The following is a 22,860-nucleotide window of genomic DNA, read 5'->3' on the forward strand; positions in this document are numbered from 1 at the left end:
TTCAGTTGGGAGGCATGGCCAATGAAACTATTTTTATGGCTGCTGCAATATTTTACATGTGGTTGTTAAATGCTGAAAATCCCCAGAAATGTTATGGGCCATAGCTAGCATCTCTTCCTCGGTCTGTAATTTAAGAAATTCTGAACCACCAAGTTTGTATGCGCAAAACATGGTAAGTGTTTAAATTCACCCACTCATAATGCATACATTGTTACTTGTATTATCAGAAATGACAAATCCTAAAAAGAGTCTTAGTGGGGTAAGCTATTTTGACATCACATCCCTGAGTTTTTCCAATAGATTGACACCGGTATGCCTCTTAGTGAAGCCATTGATACAGACAGTAGCTTGCCTCTGTATAATCTGGCATTGTGTGTTCGATACTGCTGCTTCTGAAGGCAATACACCCCACTCAGTAGGTTGTAGGTTAAAATCAAGTAATCTTTAGTTTGACCAGTGCCTCTTGTCCAGATGTCTGTGGTTAAGTGGCTAGTCGGCACAATGGTATTTTCTAGGCAAAGAATAACTTTTTTAATGTCCTGGTACTGTTGAGGAATTGCTGTTCTGGTAAAATGGAACAGAGATGGAACTTGCTAGCATGGACACATGACAAACTAATTATCTAAAACCAGATACATTGATGACAAATATTGGACTCAGATCCAATGCCAACATAGCAGTCATGGCTTCAGTTATCTGCTGTGCAACAGGATGCAGCTGTCATACTTGGTTCCACTTGCAAATTATTGTTTCACAGTCAATTGTTTGAACCTACTTGTCTTCCTGGTCCCTTCTGCAATGAAAATTCAACCTCAGAAGCAGCCCTAGCATGCAAGGATTCTACTTAGCAATCGTAAATTACTTTAGCTGCACCAGTTTGACTTTGAAAATTGGATGCAGTACTACCTCCAATTGCTAATGAGGTTGATAATAAAAGTGTTGATGGTAGAGATTGCTTGTGCTGGTATTTATCCATGCTGCTGGTAAATGATGCTGGACAGTTTATGTATGATTTTCCAGATTTTTATACACCATTGAATGAACTCATTGCAAAAGGATGTAACAGGGAAGAGGTGCCAAGATTGTTAACAGCCCTACCTCTACTTACTTTGGCCTCACAAATGGTACAGATGCCTTGACAAATGTTGTCAGGATTTGGGTAAACATATGTCCACAAGAAAGAGGTGGATGTTTTGGTCTTATACTCAGGCATGACAATGGCCTTCTTATAACTGGCAAGAACTGCTGCCACTGGTGGCCAACTTACTTTGATACAAACATACATTCTTCTGAATGTTATCAACTACTGTGTGTCCCTCACATCCATCAACACCCCATTCGCATTCGCATCAGATACACAATATCTCCCTCATCAGGTTCCACTTCCAAAGTAGCATCCTCAATTCCATTCAGAAATGGTGGAAATAGACTTATCTTTGATTACAATGTCAGACTCACACTCAGCAATTAAGACAACCTTTAAGCTAGGTATACACTATACGATGCATGTACCCAGCAATGGAACAATGCGATATAAAGATACATCACACATGTCGCACACAATCCATTGTATGACAGCATGATATATTGTTAAATGCTGCATGTAGCAGCATGGCATTGTTCATTGCATTGTTTCATCTGCTGTGCAGAATAGCAGATGAGACGATGCGATGAACGACCATTGTGAATGACTGTCCGGGTGTACACAATGCACGATATATCATTCTGATCCACAATGAAGAGATATCATACAACAGTTTGTAAAGTGTGTACACTGCTTTAGACTCTACTCAGGAATCTGAAGTTTATGAATACACAGTTTGTTCTTCAGCCTTAGTTTTGTTTTTGTGCCCTAATATACCCGTTTTAAAGGTGACACATTTAGAGACTCAGAGCGAGAAGATCTTGCATGCAAGGCTACAGAAGATGCCTGACTGTTTGGCCCTGGCTTTCGTAATAGGCATTCTAATGCCTGAAACAGCAGTAGCAGGACCATAACTCACAAAGAAAAGATATGGCCTGAGCTTTTCCCTGCCACTCAAATAAAAAATGGGGAGCGATGTGAGAGCACTGCCAAATCAGAGACTCTGCACGCTGAAGAGAAAGCAAGGAGAAAAATTGTCTTTGCTGTTAACCACTTGAGGTCAACTGAGTCCAGTGGTTCAAAAGGGGGGAACCTGTAGAGCCCCGAGAACTAATGACAAATCCCACGGTGCCACTGGAGGGACAAAAAGGTGGTTGAACATGGAAAACGTATGCTGGAACCAAACTGACAGCGCAGATACCTGAACTCTCAGGATGGCCAGGCGGAGACAAAGGTCTAACCCCGCCTGGAGAAAAGCAAGAACCCGTGAAACCCTAAAAACTGTAGTGTAAATTTTTTCCTGTGGGAACACTATTGAAAAAAATGAATGCCAAACTCTGTAATAAATGCGGGCAGAGGAAGGCTTTCGTGCCCTAAGCATCGTCTGTATTACAGAACTATTGAAACCTCTGGCTCTTAAGATGGAAGACAAGAGTGCCACCATCAAAGACAGATGAGGAAAGTCCGGATGCAGGCAGGAACCCTAAGTTAAAAGATCCGACCATACAGGAAGTGGAAACTGAGTGTCTATTGATAGACTCCGTAAATCAGAGAACCAATGGTGCCTGGGCCAAGCAGGAGCTATTAGCATTACTGTGCCGCCTTCCTGCTCGAATTTCCTGAGGACCCTTGGGATGAGGGAGATCGGAGGAAAGAGAGACGCTAGTTTGAAGTCCTACTTCATTGCCAGAGCATCCACAAAGTCGACTGAGGGATCTCTGGTTCTGGACCCGTACCTTGTGGTTGTGACCTCAGGCCATGAGGTCTACTTCTGGTAGACCCCATTTGGCCACCAAGAGCTGAAAGACCTTTGGGTGGAGAGCCCATTCTCCAGTGTGCATATCCTGGTGACTTTGGAAGCCCGCTTCCAAGTTGAGGACTCCTGGAATGAACATGGCCGTGATTGTTGTAAAATGACATTCTGCCCATACCAGAATGTTTGTCACTTCGCTCATGGCTGCCAGACTTTGCGTGCCACCCTGATAGTTGAGGTAGGCTATTGCGGTCACAGTGTCAGACTGGATCTGGACCGACCTGCCTTGAAGTAAGTCTTGTGCCAGATTGAGCTCCTTGTATACTGCACAAAGCTCCGGGATGTTTATGGACAGGTGACTTTCCTGGGTAGTCCATCTTTGCAGATAGGGTGCAGTGACAGGTTGTCATACTTTTCAGGAGAGGCTGGCATCCGTGGTGAGGAGCACCCAATCTGTTATCCAGAAGGGGAAACCCTCATCTAGAGGAGACGTTTGCAGCCACCATGAGAGGGAAAGCCGAGCCTCCAGTGAGAGACGGATCGTCTGCAACCGTATTAACTGATACTGCCTGTTCCACTGGGAGAGAATCAGTTGTTGAAGCAGCCTGGAATGGAACTGAGCATATTCCACCATGTCGAAGGTGGATACCATAGACCCAAGAAACCACATCGCTGAGTGGATAGGCACCCTCCGATTGCAGAGAAATTTGCGAATCCGCAATTGGAGGGCCAGAATCTTGTCTCTAAGCAGAAATATCCTTTGTGTCAGAGAATCCAGGAGTGCACCTAGATGTACCATCCTCTGTACTGGAGAAAGAGAAGACTTTTTCCAATTGATGATCCAGCCATGCATCTGTAGGCAGGCAATGGTCAGTCTGAGATGTTGTAATACAACTGGAGACTGACAGACCAAAGAGCAGTGCCTGAAATTGGAAATGTTACTGCAGAACAGCAAACCATAGAAACCTTTGGTGGGATGGTGAAATAAGCACATGCAGATATGCATCTTGAATGTCCAGGGACACCATAAAATCTCCAGGTTCCATTGCCAGAATAATTGACCGAAGAATTTCCATACGGAACTTGGGCACATGGATAAATCTGTTGAGGTATTTCAGATTCAGAATAGGCCGGTGGGACCCGTTGGGCTTCTGAATCAAAAACAGATTGGTATACTAACCCCTTCCTTGATGGGCCAAAGGAACTAGGATTATCACTCCTGAACCCAGCAGGGAATGAATGGCCTCCTGAAGGGCTAAGGCCTTGGTAGAATCTGGCTGAAGAGTTGTACAAAGAAAAACTTTCGGGGGGGGGGGGAGACTTCCGGAAAGTAAGGGCGTACCCCTGAGAGACCACTTCTCGGACCCAGGCATCTGTTGTCTGATGCCAGGCATCCGCAAACCGAAGAAGTCGATCTCCCACCCTGGGATCCCCCAGGAGGAGACCCACTCATGAGGCAGCGGATGTCGTCCGGCTTGGAAACTGGACGTCTGATCGACCAGGATCTCTTAGATTGCGGCCTGGTGATCCTGCGATAACTGGATTGTCTGGAGAAAGACTGTCCTTTTGCCTTTCCTTGACGGCGAAAGGACTGAAAAGAGGACCGTCTGTCTAGGCTTAGGAGGTAGACGTCGAGGGCAGACTAGCCGATTTAGAGGCTGCCAGAGTAGCCACAATCTTATTCAATTCCATTCCAAACAGTATGTCTCCAGCAAAAGGGAGGGATTCCAGAGCCTTCTTGGATCCCACATCAGCTTTCCAGGACCTTAACCAAAAGGCTCTGCGAGCAACGACTGAAGTAGCTGATGTCTTAAAAGCCAGAAGACCATCGTCTAATGCCGCCTCACCCAAATAGGAGGTTGCATCCTGAATATGGGAGATAATGGTCAGCTGTTCTCTGGTAGCATCTGAAAGAGTATCTTCCAGTGCCCCTGTCCATTCTTCAGTGGCCTTAGTGTCACAAGCCACCACACTGCAAACACAGTGCAAGACAAACGCCAAGCGAGCAGTCGCTGAAACTCCTATCTCCTGTCCATCATTTCGGGAGTACTCTGGATTGATTCCTGCATCTATTTCTTCCTGGTGCACCGATGCCGGTGATAGAGTATTCGTGTTTCCGGTTCTGGCATTGCCTCCTGTTAACAGTCGAGCTCCAGTTCTCCTGTCTAAGATTGTTATACTGCAGTTTGTGTCATCCAGGTGGCACAGTTTGCAATCCATCTACTTGCCGTTTGTGTCACCTAGGTGGCGCAGACAGCACTCAGTATCCGAGAGTGCGCACTCCAGCATACGCTGCTTGTGTCAACCCGGCGGTATAGGCCGCACTACAGTGTCCAAGAGTGCAGTCTGTGCATACGCAGCTTGTGTCAACTCGGCGGCACAGGCCACACTATTGCATCTGCTGCATCTAGCCAAGTTTACCAGCCCTCAAGGCTGCTACTCAGCCCAGAGGCCGCATCTAGCCAAGTTTACCAGCCCTCAAGGCTGCTGCACGGCCCAGAGGCCGCATCTAGCCAAAAGTTTACCAGCCCAAGCTTCTCTGCTCAAAAGCTGCATCTTGCTCTACAGCCCACAGGCCACAACCTACCCAGCTATTCCAGCTTTTAAAACTGCTCCACGGCTGCAACAAGCCAAGCATTACCAGCCTTCAAGACAGAGGCTGAGGAATTATCTGAGATAGTTAGTCCTGCAACAAACACTTAACCGCCACGGCCTGGATGTGTAACAGCTCCAGACAATGAAAATACAGATTTGAGACAAGTCTCCAGTCTTCGATCTGTGGGATCCATAAGGGAGGATGCCGAAGGTATACGCAACATAGCGCTCCTGACCAAATGTGCCACATGAGCATCCACAGTAGGTGGAATTTCCCACTTAGCACATTCACCAGGTGGGAGTATAAAGCCGTTATATTCTTTGTAACATGGAACCTTTTATCATGAGTACTCCATGCTTCTCTCATAAGTTCAGAGAGCTGCTCGGACTTAGGAAACTCAGCCTTAAACACCTTCTGACGTTTGAACACCGGAACCTTTAGTCTAGGTGCTGGCTCGTCATTATCTATGTTCAAGATAGATTTGACCACCCTAATCAAGGAAGGGACATCCACTGCTGATGGATGGTCCTCTTCTCCTGAGACAGATTCCCGAGAAGAGCTCTGTGCATCTTCAAACCCTTCCGAAGATGCGTCAGAATCTATAGGCTGGGTGGACAGATAGGATGACACCGACCACCTCCTGGCTTTATTCGGTCTGTTTGAAGCATTTACTAAAATGCAGCAGACAATGGAGCCATACTCTGACTTGAGTGGGCATAAACATCCATCCAGGAAGGATGCATAGGCGGCATAAAGATAGCAGGCAGTAACTGTTGTGGGTACCTAATAGTGGATTGCGGCGTGGGTGTAGACAAACGGTCCACAACCTGCACCATAACCTGAGACAAAGAGGACACCCAGGGTGGCTCTTGTACAGGGGCTGGTAGACTGGAGTGATGAGGTAGTTCCTTATAACAACCACACAAACCATCCTGTATGAAATCCTGGGAGGGACAAGCCCGCCAACCAGCACAAGGGCCTTAGCCTCCTGCTTCTCCTTACCCATAATAAAGGTAACAATGCAGTGTGACAGTCTACATGAAAAAACCAAATACCTGTAGCAGAGGGTTGTGAGGAGAAATAGAAGTGATAGTTACAAATGACAGGCTTTTTCAGAAAAATAAAGGCAGTATAACACACAGAACTAGCATAAGTTACATACAATGCATTAAGCAATATACTGGTAATAGGCTCTTAATCAACTATAAAAAAAAGCACAACGCTTAGTAGGATATTGAGCTCTGTATAACCTGGCCACCAAAGGAGAGGTATACAGGGAGACTGACCAAACCTCTTGAGATTAGCAGCTACAGCAGAGCACTTGAAAGTGGTCTCTGGGTGTCTCATATACAGAGGAGGCAGGGAGGAGCAACCCAGATGCTCGAAAACCTTAAGCTGGATCGGCGGCTGGGGGGAGGGGGTGCCTACCTCCCCTAAGCTGTTTTAACCCTCCGGGTGCACTGGCCAATAAAATGGCCACTGCCATTGTCTTCAGCACCAGAATTTATATGCCCCGGTGGTCTAGTGGGGAAGCCCTCACCACAGCAACCTCCGGCAGGTCTCCACTGCCAGAGGTATGGACTGCCACGTGGTTCCCCACAACTTCTGGCTGCAGTCCCAGGCCCAGCATCTAAACACTCTGCTGGCGCCCGCCGAAATCACCAGTTCCCAACACTGGTGTTGCGGCGCCGTAGGGGGGGGGTAGATGGAGCGGCGGCACGGGCGTCCATTAGGATGCCTAGTGCTGCTTGCTTTAAGAGGAAAAAAAAAACAACAAAGTCTGGGACTGCCTGAGCAGAGTCCCTATCTAAAAAGGTGCAACTGACTCCTGCACACCAAACAGAAAAATGGACTTGCCTGTGGCCGGGGTATATAAGGAGGGGTACCACAGCTTGACTGTTTGGTGCCTGGATCACTCCAACCTAATACACCCCCCCAAGGTAATTCCTGTGGACCCTATGGATCCTGAAGAATAAACTTTGTTTATTTAAACACCAACATAAAAAAAATATATTTTATTTTGCAAGTGACCAATATGCCTGCAGCCAGCACCCTCCCACCTACTCTCCAGTCCCCATCTACATACTACAACAACTCTCTGTCCTCCTAATGGCATGTTTTTTTAAAAGACCAACAAGCCCGCACCCTGTCCCTACACTCTCCTGTGTGAAACGGCACCTGATCAGTGGGAGGGGGGGGGGTCTCATATGCAATCCAAAACATGAAAGATCCGGCATTTCCAGGAAGATTACACTTGTCTCATTCCTAGATCCAATTGAAGACCCGAGCCGAAAATCTGTTCTACTCGGAAGTTCTTCTGTGTTAGTTTGCTACATAACTGAACGGATCATCTCTAAAATACATATATCCATGCAGACACTAAGTATATGGTCTTCATTGTTGCTTTGTTGGATAATGGAGCACCACGCATGCGGCAGCCAGGTAATTAAGCCGGCGGTCTCTAGGACCTGCCCATGCTCAGCAAGAGGTCCGACCTCTGACAAGTGCTACGGTTCATGCACAGCGCCTCTGCTCACCTTTCAACCTGGTGTCCCTCATGGACAGATGCAACCCTGAGACCATCCATGTGTTTGGTGTATGCAGAGCCTGTAAAGCTGCCACAAGTATACTGCACCACCACCGCTTTAGAGAGGTGGGCATAGCGCAGGTACTTTTACCACCTAAGTACCCGGTGCACTACAATGCCCAGCAATACATACTAGCTTCAGGCTGCTTCTACATTGCTGTTATATGCATGTGTCATATGCTGCTTATTGATCTACTTGGTGCAATAAACCTAAGCAGTACCATGTGTGGACTAACTGCTACCAGCAACAAACAACTGCGCAAACACATCTAACATCACATATACTCTAGTCAAGGGTATTTCATCCTGGTTGGCAATCTTCCTGGATAATAAATATATCTAGCATCATTCCTTTGCACTCCACATTGCTGGGCTACTCTGCCAATAGAGTATGGGACCAGGACGCTATTCAGCAGCCTTAAGTTAATAGGTTATGGTCCCTATACACCGACTGGAACAGGTTTTAGTTTCAATATTGCATAGATCAGGGTTAATCATCAATATGTATCAGCACACAGTGTACAGCATTCCCTGCTGAACGGGACATCCCGGAACACATACCACTGATAACCTGATCTATGCTTTCATCTGCATTTTTATATGCACACTGTTTCTTGCAATATGTAACTGCAACCAATAAGTGATTATTAATTAAGTTCCTAGTGCTCTCCATTTGTCAATCTATTTATATATATGTAGCAACATAACATATAGGGTTAGCAATGAGTTTGTAGAGACAAGCCTCTGCTCATCTGCCTATATAAGAGCGATTCTTATCCCACAACATCGCAGAAATTTTGTCCTTACTGCAAAAAATGAATCCTCTAAGAGAATATACTTATGTCAGAAAGATGTTAAGAAAATAACATTGAAATCTACATAGGTTAAAGAGAAGTCAAAACCTGTATGCAAGAAACAAGATGAATGGCTTTTATACCAACACTATCTGACCCAGAGCAACTTAAGCTCCGTACACATGGAGCAATCAGACAAAGATCAAATATCGTTGTCTGATCGTCCTTCATGTGCTGGATGTTCGATATCGAACAACCAGCACATGAACCAACGCCCAAACAACTATAATGACCCGGTAACCAAGCTACCCTGGTCGATATCGACCAGGGGAATCGGTATGGAATCCCGGCTGCCGCATGGCCGGCAGTCTGATTCCCGGCAGCCCGACAGATCAGCAGAGCCCGGCAGTGGAAGCCTGACAGCGCTGGAAATCCCTATCGTCCCTAAGGTAAGTATAAACTAACCTAACCCCCTAACCCTCCTTAGGGGTGCCTGACCCTAATCCCCCCTCTAAGTGTCTAACCCTAACCCCCCCCTTCCCCGCTGCCTAAACCTAAGTCCCCCGGGGGGGGGTGCCTAACCCTAACCCCCACTTCCCCTAGCCTAACCCTCCCAGGGGGTGCCTAACCCTAAGTCCCCCCCTAAGTGCCCTAAACCTAACCCTCCCCCCCACAGCTGTCCGATCGCGGCGCCCGGCATCCCTTCGATCGGGATGCCAGGCGCCGGTCTCCCGGCGTCGGGTAAATTACAGGCGTCTAGATACAGACGCCGGTCATTTATCCCACGCCGTGATAAAGCAGCCGGGAAGCTGGCTGTCGGTATTAAGGCAGCCGGTTTCCCGATTGCATCCCTGACCAGGTTGGCCTGCATGCACGGGTGATGGTCGATAATGATCATCCGTGCATCGACCAACTTTTGGGGGTTGGAAGGACCCAAAAACAGGACGATATGATCGCTAACGATATATCAATATCGTTATCGCTCTTATAGTCCTGTTAAATCTGACTGTATGTACGCACCATTAAACTGTAAGAACATTCATAGGCCCCTCCCGGGGCCTCTCAATCATTATACTAGCTAATCCAGAACTACTAAAGATGCTGAACTAAAATACCCCTATTGATAGGCTTAACTACAAGATTCTTATTATCAAAGAGATCCAATAACTGCTCTAGTGACATACTGTAGGGGCTTTTGCCGAGTTGGATGCATCATGCCCCAAAAGGCAGTGGCGGATCCAGGGGGGGGGGGGGGGGGAGATTGGAGCGATCGCCCCCTTAGCACAGTCAGACTCCTCCTCCTCTCTCTATCTCTCTCCTCCTGCACTGAAGTTAACACTGCAGGGCAAGCTGTGTGTGTGCCCTCTCCTCCTCACCGCCGATGGAGGGGGCGGGGTGACTCCTGCACCTCCCCAGCGTGAGTATCACGCTGGGTTGCTCTCCTGGCTCCTCCTTGTCCCAGGAATAGCGCGATACCCATGCGATAATGACTATCCCCTTCGCCGGAAGAATCTTGTCCACAATGAGTGACAGGGCGTCCGTGGCTCCGGGCTTCATAGCTAGCAACACGTCACGGAACGGAAGCGGTACTCCAGCGGGGGAGGATGCGGCAGCAGAGCAGCGGGAACCCAGGAGTGGATTCGGCCAGTGACTCTCCGTTCAAGTAAGGAACTTGGACTGCCTGGAAGTGGGGTGGAGGGGTGTTAGAGCTGGCAGGGGGTTAGAGGGGTACTATACCTTCCTGGCAGTGGGGTGGAGGGTGCTAGGGCTGGAAGGGCAGTAGAGGGTTTCTATACCTGCCTGGCAGTGGGGTGGAGGGTGCTAGGGCTGGCAGTGGGGCAGAGGGATACTATACCTGCCTGGCAGTGGGGTGGAGGGGTGCTAGGGCTGGCATACCCATACCGCTGACTGTATGCGCTGCACTTCTGGTGATAAGTGGGAAATACCTGGCTGGGTACAGGGGTGAGGTGGGAGAGCAGCCAAGTGCCAGCAGTGTAGTACTGTGAGACACATGCTCGGGGCAGGATCTCGGGAAGGGGAGGTGCTGGATTCCCCCTCCCAGCAGTGCACACTGCAGTCCAAAAACGACTGTCCTGTGTGAGTCGGCTCTAGGGAAAGGGCTGCGGACCTGCTTGGGTTTTCAGCTGCTGCTCAGGTAGGAGACGGGTCCAGGCAGTATAACATATAGTGAATGATGAATGGTCTGTATATAAATAGCTGCCATGCATACATCCAGGGGTGTGTCCTGTACATCAACGTGTATTGCTACATACATGCTGCACAGCACTTGGGTGTAGTTATGCTCAGCAGGGTGCTAGAAATACAGGCACCCAAATGGCAGAAGGTCCGATGGCCCGGGTGGCAGCAGCTGTGAATTTGTTGCAGCACGGCCGCCCAACCATCCGCAGCAGCCCTAGAGTATGACAGCTCTACTCTATCTTTCCAATCTAGCATTGGTCGTCGCCAGCCAATGGGAGCTTGTGGATCGACAGCCACTGCTGACTGGCAGCTGGTCTGCAAGTTCCTATTGGTCTAGATCCGCCCCTGCCAAAAGGATGCATTTTTATCTAGATTCCAGAGCTGTTGAATGTAACTTTATTGATAACCGAAAGTCATTGGCGCAGCTGCTGTGTGTAAATATTCTAATGCTGCAGGAGGTGCCTGAAGGAAATAGTCGCTTACTGACAGCATCACAGATCCTAGTGCTGCATCCAAAGACGCATGTGATCACCATTGCAACCATCTTTCAATGCACAGCCTGGCCTCGGCACTCCCAGAAAAAGGGTAAATGACCCAGTTTCTGGGAACGCAGGCCGGTGCCACCCCCAAGCAGCAGCAACCTGTCAGTTTATGCTTTAGCTAGTATTGGTCAGTTTAAAAAAGTGACTTGAAAACAGGGGCTGACGTCCAAATGATGGATCAGCCAGAGATCCTTTGAATTTAGTTAGGCAGACTGGAACTTAATCATTACACACATCATTTAATTTGCCAATACATGTAACTATACACTGAGGCCAGTGATGCTAGTCACAATTGCTTAAAGGTTACTCTTATGAGGAATGGAGACCTGGAACTGATCTCCCAACTATGCCTTCTAGGCTGTGCCACCCCCCATCCCTCTTCCATAGTTCTGAGGTGTAGGTCTGTATGTGTCGTCAATACATAGAATGATATTAACAGATATGCAGTCAGTAAGTAGACATTCATAATGTTGATACCAGTATGTCAACGGTGATGAGGTCTACATGGTTAAAAGGTCAACATAATAAAGCTCAACATAGATAGAATGTCGACATATGAAATGCTGACATTACAGTTAGGGTTACAGGTTAGGTCTTGGGCTTACCTGAATCACACAGTTCATCAAAATAAATATGCCTTCTATATACTACTAGAAGATACTCATCTGATCCAAAAATATATATTAATTTCCTTCTAATCCTGTATTACAAAACAATTATGTAAATAAATCTGGTCATCGAGGTAGAACAGTTCCCGACACTGAAAATGATCTAATTGTTACATCATGATTCATTCTGCACGTATTCCTGTGCTTCCACTATGATAACCTTATCATGATCAGGGAAATACTGCTATCTTAACAACAATAAAAACAGTTAGTTCTTTACAGCCAATTATAAATGATCAACTTACACGGAAATAAAAATGAACAGCATATCTCATGGGTAAAATTGGTCATAAGGAAATAAGGGTAAGAGAAAAAAATGAATTAATTATAAAAAAAAAAAAAAAAACACACACTACAACAGATAAAACCAAAAAGAGCAACAAACCATGCTTAATAAAAGTCTTAGGGGTAATTTACTGACGTTTCTAACAATGATAACTAGTGGTGTTGCCCATCATATTCGGTCTATAATTTTCTAGGATGCATTAGAATCGATTGCTAGTATCTGATTGGATTGTATGGACAACACCACCACTTTTCATTTTTAGAAGCTTTAGTAAATCTACCAATTAAATATCATGACGTTTAACCAAGTTTGGGTTTATACAAATCTTTACCTTCTTTAAATACAGGCCTCCACTTTTAAAGAGAGATCAATTTTAGGTTTCAAAATGGGAACACAGTTTGCAAAATATCCAGCCAATGAGGTTAAGTGGGATGGTTATATGGACAGGTTGAAATGTCAACAGAGTCAATATGTTAACAATTAAAAATATAGACAAATTGACAACCAAACTGTAGACACACAGTTAAAATGTTGACAGATATAATAAAACGACACAGCCACACTCCTGGCAGCCGGCATCTTAGATGCTTTAGAGCTGGCAGTTTAGACGCTGCAGCATAGGAGCAGCGAATCAGGTAAAACTTGAGGAAAAAAAAAAAAACAACAATACACAGCCCCAGATCTCCGAGCCTGGGCAGGTATTGGAAAATAGGGGGAAAGAAACGGAATGGGGTTCCCCCTATTTTCCAAAAACCAGCACCAGACTAAACCAGCCCACGTTCTCCACTTTAACCACTTGCCAGGCTTCGTTTTCCCTCATCTGATGCTACCAGTCAGAAACGCCCAATCTCAGCGAGACTTGCTGACACCTCTACATCCTTGCAACCCTTCCCCAGTTTCTGCCATGCAGCCGATCACTGTCAGTCAGTCAGCCCGGCAACATTCCCCACCTTGAGTTGCAGAGAGGAGCAGTCGCCAAGGAAATTTAAGTCAAGCAGCCCACAACACCCCCGGTGTATACCCTGCACCTGCAGAGAGGAACAGCCACTGGGTAAATATAAAGTTGCAATGCCCCGATGATCGATATTTTGATCAATTGCAGTTTGATATATAAAAGAACAATACTGTTGTAATGCTTTTTGGAAAAAAAACAAAAAAAAACTGTTGGATAAGTTTTAAACAGATGTTCTGATCTAATTCAGTCAAAAAAAAAAAACCCCAACAATTTGAGCTTTTTTTTGGAAAAAATATTAGCCAGTTTATATGCACAAAATAAAGCATTCAGGTCAACTTCGTTCGATGTAGGCATTGGGGGATCTTGACAAAGTAACAAGCCAAAAATATTTTCTGATATATAAAGGAAATAAAAAGCAGTACAATGACACGCAAGTAACATTGTAAAATGATTTTTTCCATCTCCTTTATGTCTTGGTGGAATCTCTCCTTGCTCCTCATTAAATGGCTTCAATGTTTTCAGGAAAGTATTCCAAGTGATCAGTCAGAAAGTGCAGTTTCAGTCTCAAACAACCTTATACTTTGCATATTTCTACCAAGGTTTCCACTATGTGCTTATAGTTGGGATCTTTGAAGTTCACATTGTCTGTTAGCATTTTTGTTGAACCAAACAGACAATCAAAAACTCCATTCTTTCATTCAATTTGGCATCTGAAAGCCCTGGAAATTTACAGATACTTAAGACAGACACTCTCCTTTTAGTAAAGCTTTGATGTGAAGAGTAGGGAGGAGGATCAACCAAACTTTCCCCGATAACATTTTTGAATCCAGATTTTAAATCAGCCCTGCTTGGTCATTGTTTTTCAGTGTTGGCCCTTGGCTGTCCCATTCGCACAAAAAAGCATGGGTATTTTGTGTATCCTCTTTGCCGTCTAAGGAGCATGGAGAGTACTTTAAGGTCACCAAATATCATCCACCCATGATCCTTGTATTTGAACGTGAGCACGAAAGGCTACATTTTCAGAATTTTCTTTAAGGCGCATAGAATGACCAACTGGGACTGAAGCATACTTGCTGCCATTGTGTAACATTGCTTTGAGACTTCCTTTTGAAGAGTCAATAAAAACAATTGTACCGTTTATGTTGTCCTCAATGTTTAACTGCATCAGTCCAACAACATCACAGTGCAAGTCACCAAGGAGAGAAGTATGGCATTAAATCTTATTCTGTATAATAATCAATTTGCTGTAGATTTGTCAAATTGTACTAAATTCTGTAAACAAAAGGGGCTAAAATAAAAATAGAAAAATGAATGGATAACGAAATAAACATCTTCACCTTGTGGAAAAATGGTATGTGATGGAATATAATTTAGTAATTTTCCTGAAAGGCGAGACTGTTATTAGCCAAACTAGAATAAGGTATTTGCAAATGACTGCGCCTCTTAAGCCAATATCGTTTTTTTTTAACAATAAAAAGGTTAATATGATTGGTATTCAGATAAAACCTTTTCATTTCTTTGTTTGTTACTTCCTTGTTTTTACAGCAATATTTCTCTATTCCAACTCATTGTAAAATTATACACTACCCTATTCATACGGCTTATCTCTAGACAATCATCATTGTTTAGAGACTCAGTGTTCAGCAGTCTCACTGCAAAGCAAGTTACATCAGGTCATAAAAGATTTTACCTGAACTTGATAGCTACAACGCTTCCTCACTATTGTGAGGACTGGAGTTAAGTCGCCTACACACGGTATCATTTGCAAATGATCCAATCTTGTTTGCGATTTCCCTTGAAATCCTGAACAAACGATATTGTGCCTACACATGGAACGATTGTACAAATGAGCAAACGATATAGATGGCTTGTTAACGACAGCAAATAGTTAACGATATATCGTTTGCAGCAAATAACCTCATGATGCATCTGCTGGAATTTAAATAATGGGAGGGCTTAACTAGGTGGTACATTATACAAAGCAGGCACCATTTTAGGTCTGAGCACTTCTACTCTGTGACTAGTGAGGCTTGGTTTACACCTGTTGAGCGCTGTACATTGCTCGGCTTTGTTTTTGGCTTGCCTTTCACAGTGTGTTTATCCTGCATTCTATTCTGTGTTCTACCCTGCATTCTGTGGTGATGGATTCCTATCGCTATAAACCTCTGTTAGCCTATGGCTATATGAAGCTGACAGATGAGGGAGCTGAGGAAAGGAGGAGGATGAGATCCTGCTGGACAAAGAAGGAGTGGCTGATGAGGAGGGACACTCGCTCCCACATGCCGCTGGAGATTAGGGAGAACCCGGACAATTACCGCAAATACCTGCACATGGATGACGCTACCTTCCAGGAGTTGCTGCATCTGGTGACCCCCCTATACCCGGAGGCAGGACACCAATATGCGGAGGGTCATTCCTACGGAGGAGAGTCTCTTTGCTACCCTAAGGTTCCTGGCTACAGGAAGGTCCCTGGAAGACCTGAAGTTTGGGACCATCATTTCCCCCCCAGGCTTTTGGAGTCATCATTCCAGACACCTGAAAAGCCATTGTGAATGTCCTGAAGTACCACTACTTTAAGGTGAGTAAAAAAACACTAAACGTTTCATGTGAAAGAAAAATGTTTTTTGTACCAAAATGTAGAAAAAAAAAGAAAAAAAATACAACCAACATGCCTGTATATGTGCAACATGGCAACCTTTATGGCTGCATATTTGAAATGTGGCTGCCAACATGGCTGCATTTTCTTAACGTGTTAACCATCATGGCTTAAATTGTAGTATAAAAACTGCATTATCAATGTCCCAATAGCTATGCTGCATAACGGTATACAGTGGGTCAGACGCCGGATTGAATAGGCCAAGAAACACATGGTGCAAGAACAGATTGTGGCCCCGGCTAATAACAATCTGTCCTTATGCCATGTGTTTAGTGACTGTTTCCAATCTGTTTCATCACCACCGTATAGAATAGCTATGGGGAGAGATAAAAATATAAAGTTTTAAGAGCAAATATAAAATTGAAAATAAACTTTTCAAATATTGAGGTGGCTCCCCGTCCATCTCCAACATGGCTCTGTAGAGAGCCTCTGAGGAGGTGGAAGGGTAAGTGGGTTGGACCCATGTGTGTAGTGGGCTGGTAGGTTTGAATGTGATGTGAAGGGACCAAACATCTGAAGTGGCTGGGGCAGAGGCTAGTTAGTAAGCCTTGTGGTGCTGGACAGTTTTGTTTTACCCCTTTTCACAGTTTCATATATTATTCTCTCGGCATGGATCTGCTGTTCCGGATCCATTGCACGGAAAGAACTGGCGATATGGGTGCCCAGATTATCAAACATATCGGGCGTTTTTTGGAGGCCCTCCTCCACTCAGTCCCTTTGAAGACTGAAAGGATGGGGCCTTGCGCCTATATCTTCGCTTGGTAGGAGGCTGACTGGATTTGCCCTCGCTCTCGGTGATGGTAGCCATTTGGGGGGTAGGGCTCAGGTCCAGGTCAGGTGTACCAGACTATTAGAGGGGAGAACAATTTGCATAAATAACATGTTATAATAGTTTTTTTTATTATTTTACTCTAGTTTCCCTCAACGGTGGAGGAGCGGCAATCCAATGCTGAGAAATTTGATCGGAGGTGGAATTTTTCAAAACTGCGGTGGAGCGATTGATGGAAAACATATCCGCATTACCCCACCTGCCCACGGCAGATCTTTTTATAGTTACAAGGGTTTTTTTTAGTATAGTACTCATGGCGGTGGTGAACGCTAACTATGAGTTTATATTTGTAGATGTAGGGGAAAATGGCCTTGCTTCTGATGGAGAGTCCTTTAAAAAAAAAAAAAAATACACTCTTCCATGATAAGCTTACCTCCAATCGCCTGAAATTGCTAACTACAGAGAAAACAAAGCATGGGCTAATCTCTGTTTTTGTGGCTGACGAGGAGTTTGCACTACACGAACACTTGATGAAGCCGTACGCGCAAAGGGGCCGGACTAAAGAAAAGCACATCAATAATTACAGGATGGCCATGGCAAGGCGGATTGTTGAGAACGCCCTTTGGAAGATTCTGAAACGGTTGCTGAGAATGCCAGACAGCCATCAATCTACGTGTTGACAAAATTGATTCGGTTGCTGTGTCCTACACAATTTTCTGAGAATAAACACAACCAGCCAACAGAGGATATCTGGCACAGCTATGCCAGATGACCCGGACCAGCCAGAGGAGACTGTCCAAATGCACACTGTCACCACCTGTCAATCTGGAAACAACGGGGACTGCGTGGGTTAAAGAGGTTAGGGAGCCTTACGTGGCCTATTTTAATGGAGTGGGGGCAGTGCCATGGCAGAAGGACCGTCTCCAATGAACAAATATCGACAACTTGGAACTGGTAAAAGGACTTTGCATACACACCATACCAAATGTTGGTTAATACTGTGTCTGTACTTACCACATCCAAAGACAACGATCCGCCCACTTCCTCTGTTTCCTCTTCCGGGTCTCCTGGCACATTCTCAAACATTAGACTGTGGTCTAACTGACCATTAACCACTGTGAAGCTCTTTGTGGTTCTTGCTCGTTAATGGACCGGAGCAGGTCAAAGTACCATAATGTGCTGTTATATACATCACCGGACCCTGCTCCTGAAGTCCGCAAGCCCTGTTGTTTTTTTTTTTTTTATACTTTTTCAGGTAGACTGTCCACAGATGTAGAATTTTGGTCTTCACCAATTTGGGACACTCCTCATTGTGATAGGGCTTGCTGTATGTCACAAGCTCTGTGGTGGCTGCAGCTTTTTTTACCTTGCTGCTGTAATCCTGTAGTTTTACAGGGTTTAAAATGCGCCTTTGCATTTTAATACCACATTTAACATCTAGATTGGGGCCATAAAAAAAACAAAAAACATTTTTATAAACACTGACTTAATATTGGTGGGACAATTTCATAACAATGGTGGCCCAGTGGCGTAATAATCACAATGTTGATACATCTATTTAATAACATTGGTGGTGCAGTGGGTACATTGGGTTAATAACATTGGTGGTACAGTGGGTTAATAACATTAGTGGTATATTGGTAACATTGGTGGTACAGTGGGTTAATAACATTAGTGGTATATTGGTAACATTGGTGGTACAGTGGGTAACATTGGTGGTACAGTGGTTTAGTAACATCGGTGGTGCAGTGGAATACATTGGCGCCATGTATACTCACTAGAATCAACAAGCCAAATCTCCCCAGACGATCCATGCTGCTGCTGTCTCCGTCGTCCTCTGGCACAAAATGGAGGAGGGGAGTGGCCAGGATCAGTGACGACAAATTGTCCATTGCATCTTTCATCATGCATACACATGAAAAAACGTGTGCCAAATCGTGAAAGATACGTCGATATCTTTCTGCAGATTGAAGGGATCAACGACCATGATCAGCGACAGCACGCCTCGGCATAGTTATCCCCACACATGGCACTTTTTAAATGATTGGTCGTTTCAATCGATCGAAACGGACAAATAGTTTAAAAAAATCGTACCATGTGGGGGCCATTACACACAAGGGTACATTTAAAACTTAAAATACAGTATATCCCAAAAATTTATACTGGCAAATAAACAGACCAATACAACAAATAACACACAAAAATAAAGTCTGCAGTTTGTCACATGGGAAGCTGTAATTAAGCAAATATCTTCCCCTCTAGCTTTGGGTAATGTGTAAAAATGTTGAACAGGCCCGGTTGCCCCAATATTTTGTTTATATGTACAAGAGACCCCAGTCATTTGGGGGCATGTTTTGCAGGGACGAGCAGAAAAGGGTAACGTGTGAAGCAGCATTGGTGGCAGTGTAATGTTCTAAATCAGTATTTATGAACCATGAGCCTTGAGATATAGTACATGCATTTGTGTGAGAAGATGGGCTAATGTTAGGTTATGAGCCAATCATGTGCGAGCTCATGGGTGGAGCCAGATGTTCTAGTACAGTAATTAGCAAATTAAACTTAGTTTGTCAAGTAACAATGATTTCACCACAGTGTGCTCTTGTGTTATTCCTGGATAAGGGGTGGATACTCAGAGATTGCTTTCAATCTAAAATTTTAGAATGTCACCCTCCAGATCAGAACAGGCATTGGGGTACTCATCTACAAATATTTTTATTTTTGCAGACTCCAAAAATATACTGGTAGGTTAAATGGCTCCCAACAAAAATTAAACCTTGTGTGCATGTGCATAGGGAATATAGATTGTAAGCTCCACTGGTGCAGGGACTGATGTGAATGGCCAAATGCTGTTAAATATGTATGCGCTATATAAATAACAGTTAATAGGATAAGTAAATAAAATGATGGGCCATGCAATACTGTGGCCATCTAGTCATCACATTGAATTTTGACTGAAATAAACCTATCCTCACTGATGGCGGAGAAGCTGTAAGTGTGAGAGTCTCCTGAACTACAAGAGTCCACCTGAGGACCACATTAGTTGGTAGTGGACAAGCATTTCAGAGAAGAAAAAAATCCTAAAAGGACAGAACATAATATGGGATTAAGAGAATCGAGAAACTTGATGTTGCTATAAAAAGGAATGGGAATAGATGGGCTGGAGTGTTTACGTTTGTACAGTATGGTATCCATTACCTGGAAATTGGTTATCCAGAAAGTAAGTAAAAAAACAAAACATTGCAAACAAATATATTACAAAGAATCTATTCCAATAGTCACGGATTGCTGATGAACTATTTAATAAAGGCAATAATGCTAGAAAGAGGTGAGGAGAAAATCGGGGTAATTTTAAAATGGAGTTTTTTTCTTTCAAGTATCTGGAAAACGAATTATCAAACATTCTAGTTCAGGTCAGGCTATATTTATATACAGGTTCAGTCTCCCATATCAATAATTCTAAAAACTGAAATAGTCCAAAAACCGGCAGCCGTGATATCACTATGATCATTGGTCAATGACTAGCGTTGTGGGCGTGGTCAGCATGCCGGTCCCCCCTCCCCCCCCCCCCCTGCAGCACTGCCGGACGCTCCATGACATTCATCCCCACAGCACCCACCAAACCTCCCCGCGCAGCACCCTCTGGACACCCGCAGTGCCTGCAGGACCCCCACCCAGGTATTCCAAAAGCCAAAATTATCCAAAATATGATATGCTCCTAGTCCCGAGCATTTTGGATATGGGTGACTCAACCTGTATTTTGCTAAGGGCAAAAATGTTGCCAAAAGTCACCTTCCCCGATAATGAAAATCTATAATGTTTTTAAACTTCTCAAAATGACAAATGATAAAATTAAAAGTGAGTTCTATTGCTTAGAACAAATCATAACAAAGGAAAAATTAAATGGCTATAACACTGGCTTTAGAGCTATGTATATAATAATCTGGTATGGTCTTTCTTGTCTGTGTCATGTACAGTGGGAGTCCCCCAATACTTACCCGATTTGTTTCAGTTTTAATTGGTCAAAATGGGGCTACACAAACAAAATTGCCCAATAATTTTACCAATTGGAAGTTACATTTGTGTAGGTTATTTTTTCAAAAAAAGTCTCTCCAAAGAAAATACCCAAACAATTTCATGTACAATTGACAGTTGCCTAAATAACCCACACAAAACTAAAATAGTCTGTTTAATCCAGGGGATGCTAAGGTGTTTTTTGTTTTTTTTTAAAGATGTAAATCACTATATCAGTATTTCATGTTCTCACAATCAGCAGGAGTCACAAAAACACTAGGCCAGGCATTGCCAACCTGTGGCTCTCCTGCTACAAGTCCCAGCATACCCTACCCACCAATCAGCTGAAAAAGCATGCTGGGACTTGTAGTTTCACAACAGCTAGAGCCACAGGTTGGCCAGACCTGCACCAGGTGCTCCAACACTGAAAACTAGAGCAACATTTTTAGCTTATTATTAGAGATCTGAAAGAAAGTAATTGTAGATACACGTCTATATGTATGTACCTGTACACACACAGTAAGTTGTCCTTTAAAAAAATACGGTCCTTAATTTATTAAAGCAATTGAAATCTAAAAAAAAAAATCCTTCATATTAAAAAATTTACTATTTTACAATTCATTGAAAACAAAAATGGTTTAACAGAGCTAGTTTCCAAAAAATGCATGTTCCTCGGGTTCCTAGTCCATGAAGAGTGAAGTGTTCTTAATCTTTCCAAGAGACATTTTCACAAAATTGCACAGTTAAATTGTAAAGGAGTCAGAGGTTTAACATGGACAAGTCTCTTGCTGCATGGACTGAGATACCAGCTTATCCGATCCTTTAGAAAGCAATCTATGCTTTATATGTCCCCCATCCTGCTTCTCTATGCCACTGTACAACGAGAACAGTCCACTTTGTGCTGCTCAGACAATTAAATGTTGCTCGCTTTGGCATCTGCCGATGAATGTGGCGGCACTGGGGCAGGTGCCCTGTGTGATCTCTCACGCCTGACATATCTCGGCTTCCGAACTGAAAAGAAAGACGATTAGTCTAGAACCATCGACGTAATACACAGAGGGGAAACAAATACAAAAGGGAACATTCATATTGTAGGACAGAGGTTCCCAAACTTCGCCAATACAGTCCACATTTTAAGGATATCCATGGTTGTGCACAGGTGACTTAATTAGTACCTCTAAGATTTGATTTAACCATCTTGACTCAAACATGGATATCCTTAAAACCTGGACTGTAATGGCGGAGTTTGGGAACCTCTGCTGTAGGACAATACTCAAAGCATGTGCATTACAAAGCTAAATAATATAACGAAAATACCTGAACTAAAACAGTTTTGCATAACTATTAAAAGCTCATTCTGTAAAGCTCTATAACTAAAATTGGTCACACAAATGATGGTCCAGTCGTAGGTAAGTTGGTTAGGGACAAGGAGGAGTGACCAGACTGCAGGGACTCAGTGTATTTTAGTGGTATTAGAGCAGAATTATGTTACAACACATGAGACACTGTTGAGCCAAAACAAGCACACAATATTGCCTTGTACTATTTGATTGCAGGTTGCTGTACTATGGAAATACACTACAAGTTACGAGTAGCAAACACTGGGGCATTGGCCTAGGACTTCAGGTCAACCCACCCCCCTCCCTCAAAATGCTAAATTAATTTTTGGATTAATTATCACAAGTTATATTACATTCCAAACATGTAGAAAATGAATACATACTGGGCCCCAGGTAGTAAACCAATATATACTGGGCCCCAGGTAGTAAACCAATATATACTGGGCCCCAGGTAGTAAACCAATATATACTGGGCCCCAGGTAGTAAACCAATATATACTGGGCCCCAGGTAGTAAACCAATATATACTGGGCCCCAGGTAGTAAACTTTTGGGATGGAATAACTTGTGCTTCTCTGCTAAAAACTGAAATTTACATTTGGGGTGTAATTATTCTTTAAA

General features: G+C 44.1%; 1 protein-coding gene across 3 annotated transcripts in view; it reads right to left on the bottom strand.

The window, feature by feature from the left end:
• Positions 1–21,424: 21,424 nt before the first annotated feature.
• CUNH1orf159 (chromosome unknown C1orf159 homolog) overlaps positions 21,425–22,860 on the bottom strand; it is a 54,497-nt gene continuing 53,061 nt past the window's right edge. For all 3 annotated transcript variants that reach the window (XM_088460048.1, XM_088460042.1, XM_088460036.1), the window contains exon 12: positions 21,425–21,911. In XM_088460048.1, the coding sequence (XP_088316174.1) occupies positions 21,814–21,911 (98 nt within the window). In that variant the 3' untranslated portion in view covers positions 21,425–21,813. The remainder of the gene's footprint in view (positions 21,912–22,860) is intronic.

The sequence above is a fragment of the Taudactylus pleione genome, unplaced genomic scaffold (assembly GCF_031769625.1).
Source record: "Taudactylus pleione unplaced genomic scaffold, aTauple2 ptg000042l, whole genome shotgun sequence".
Taxonomy (NCBI): domain Eukaryota; kingdom Metazoa; phylum Chordata; class Amphibia; order Anura; family Myobatrachidae; genus Taudactylus; species Taudactylus pleione.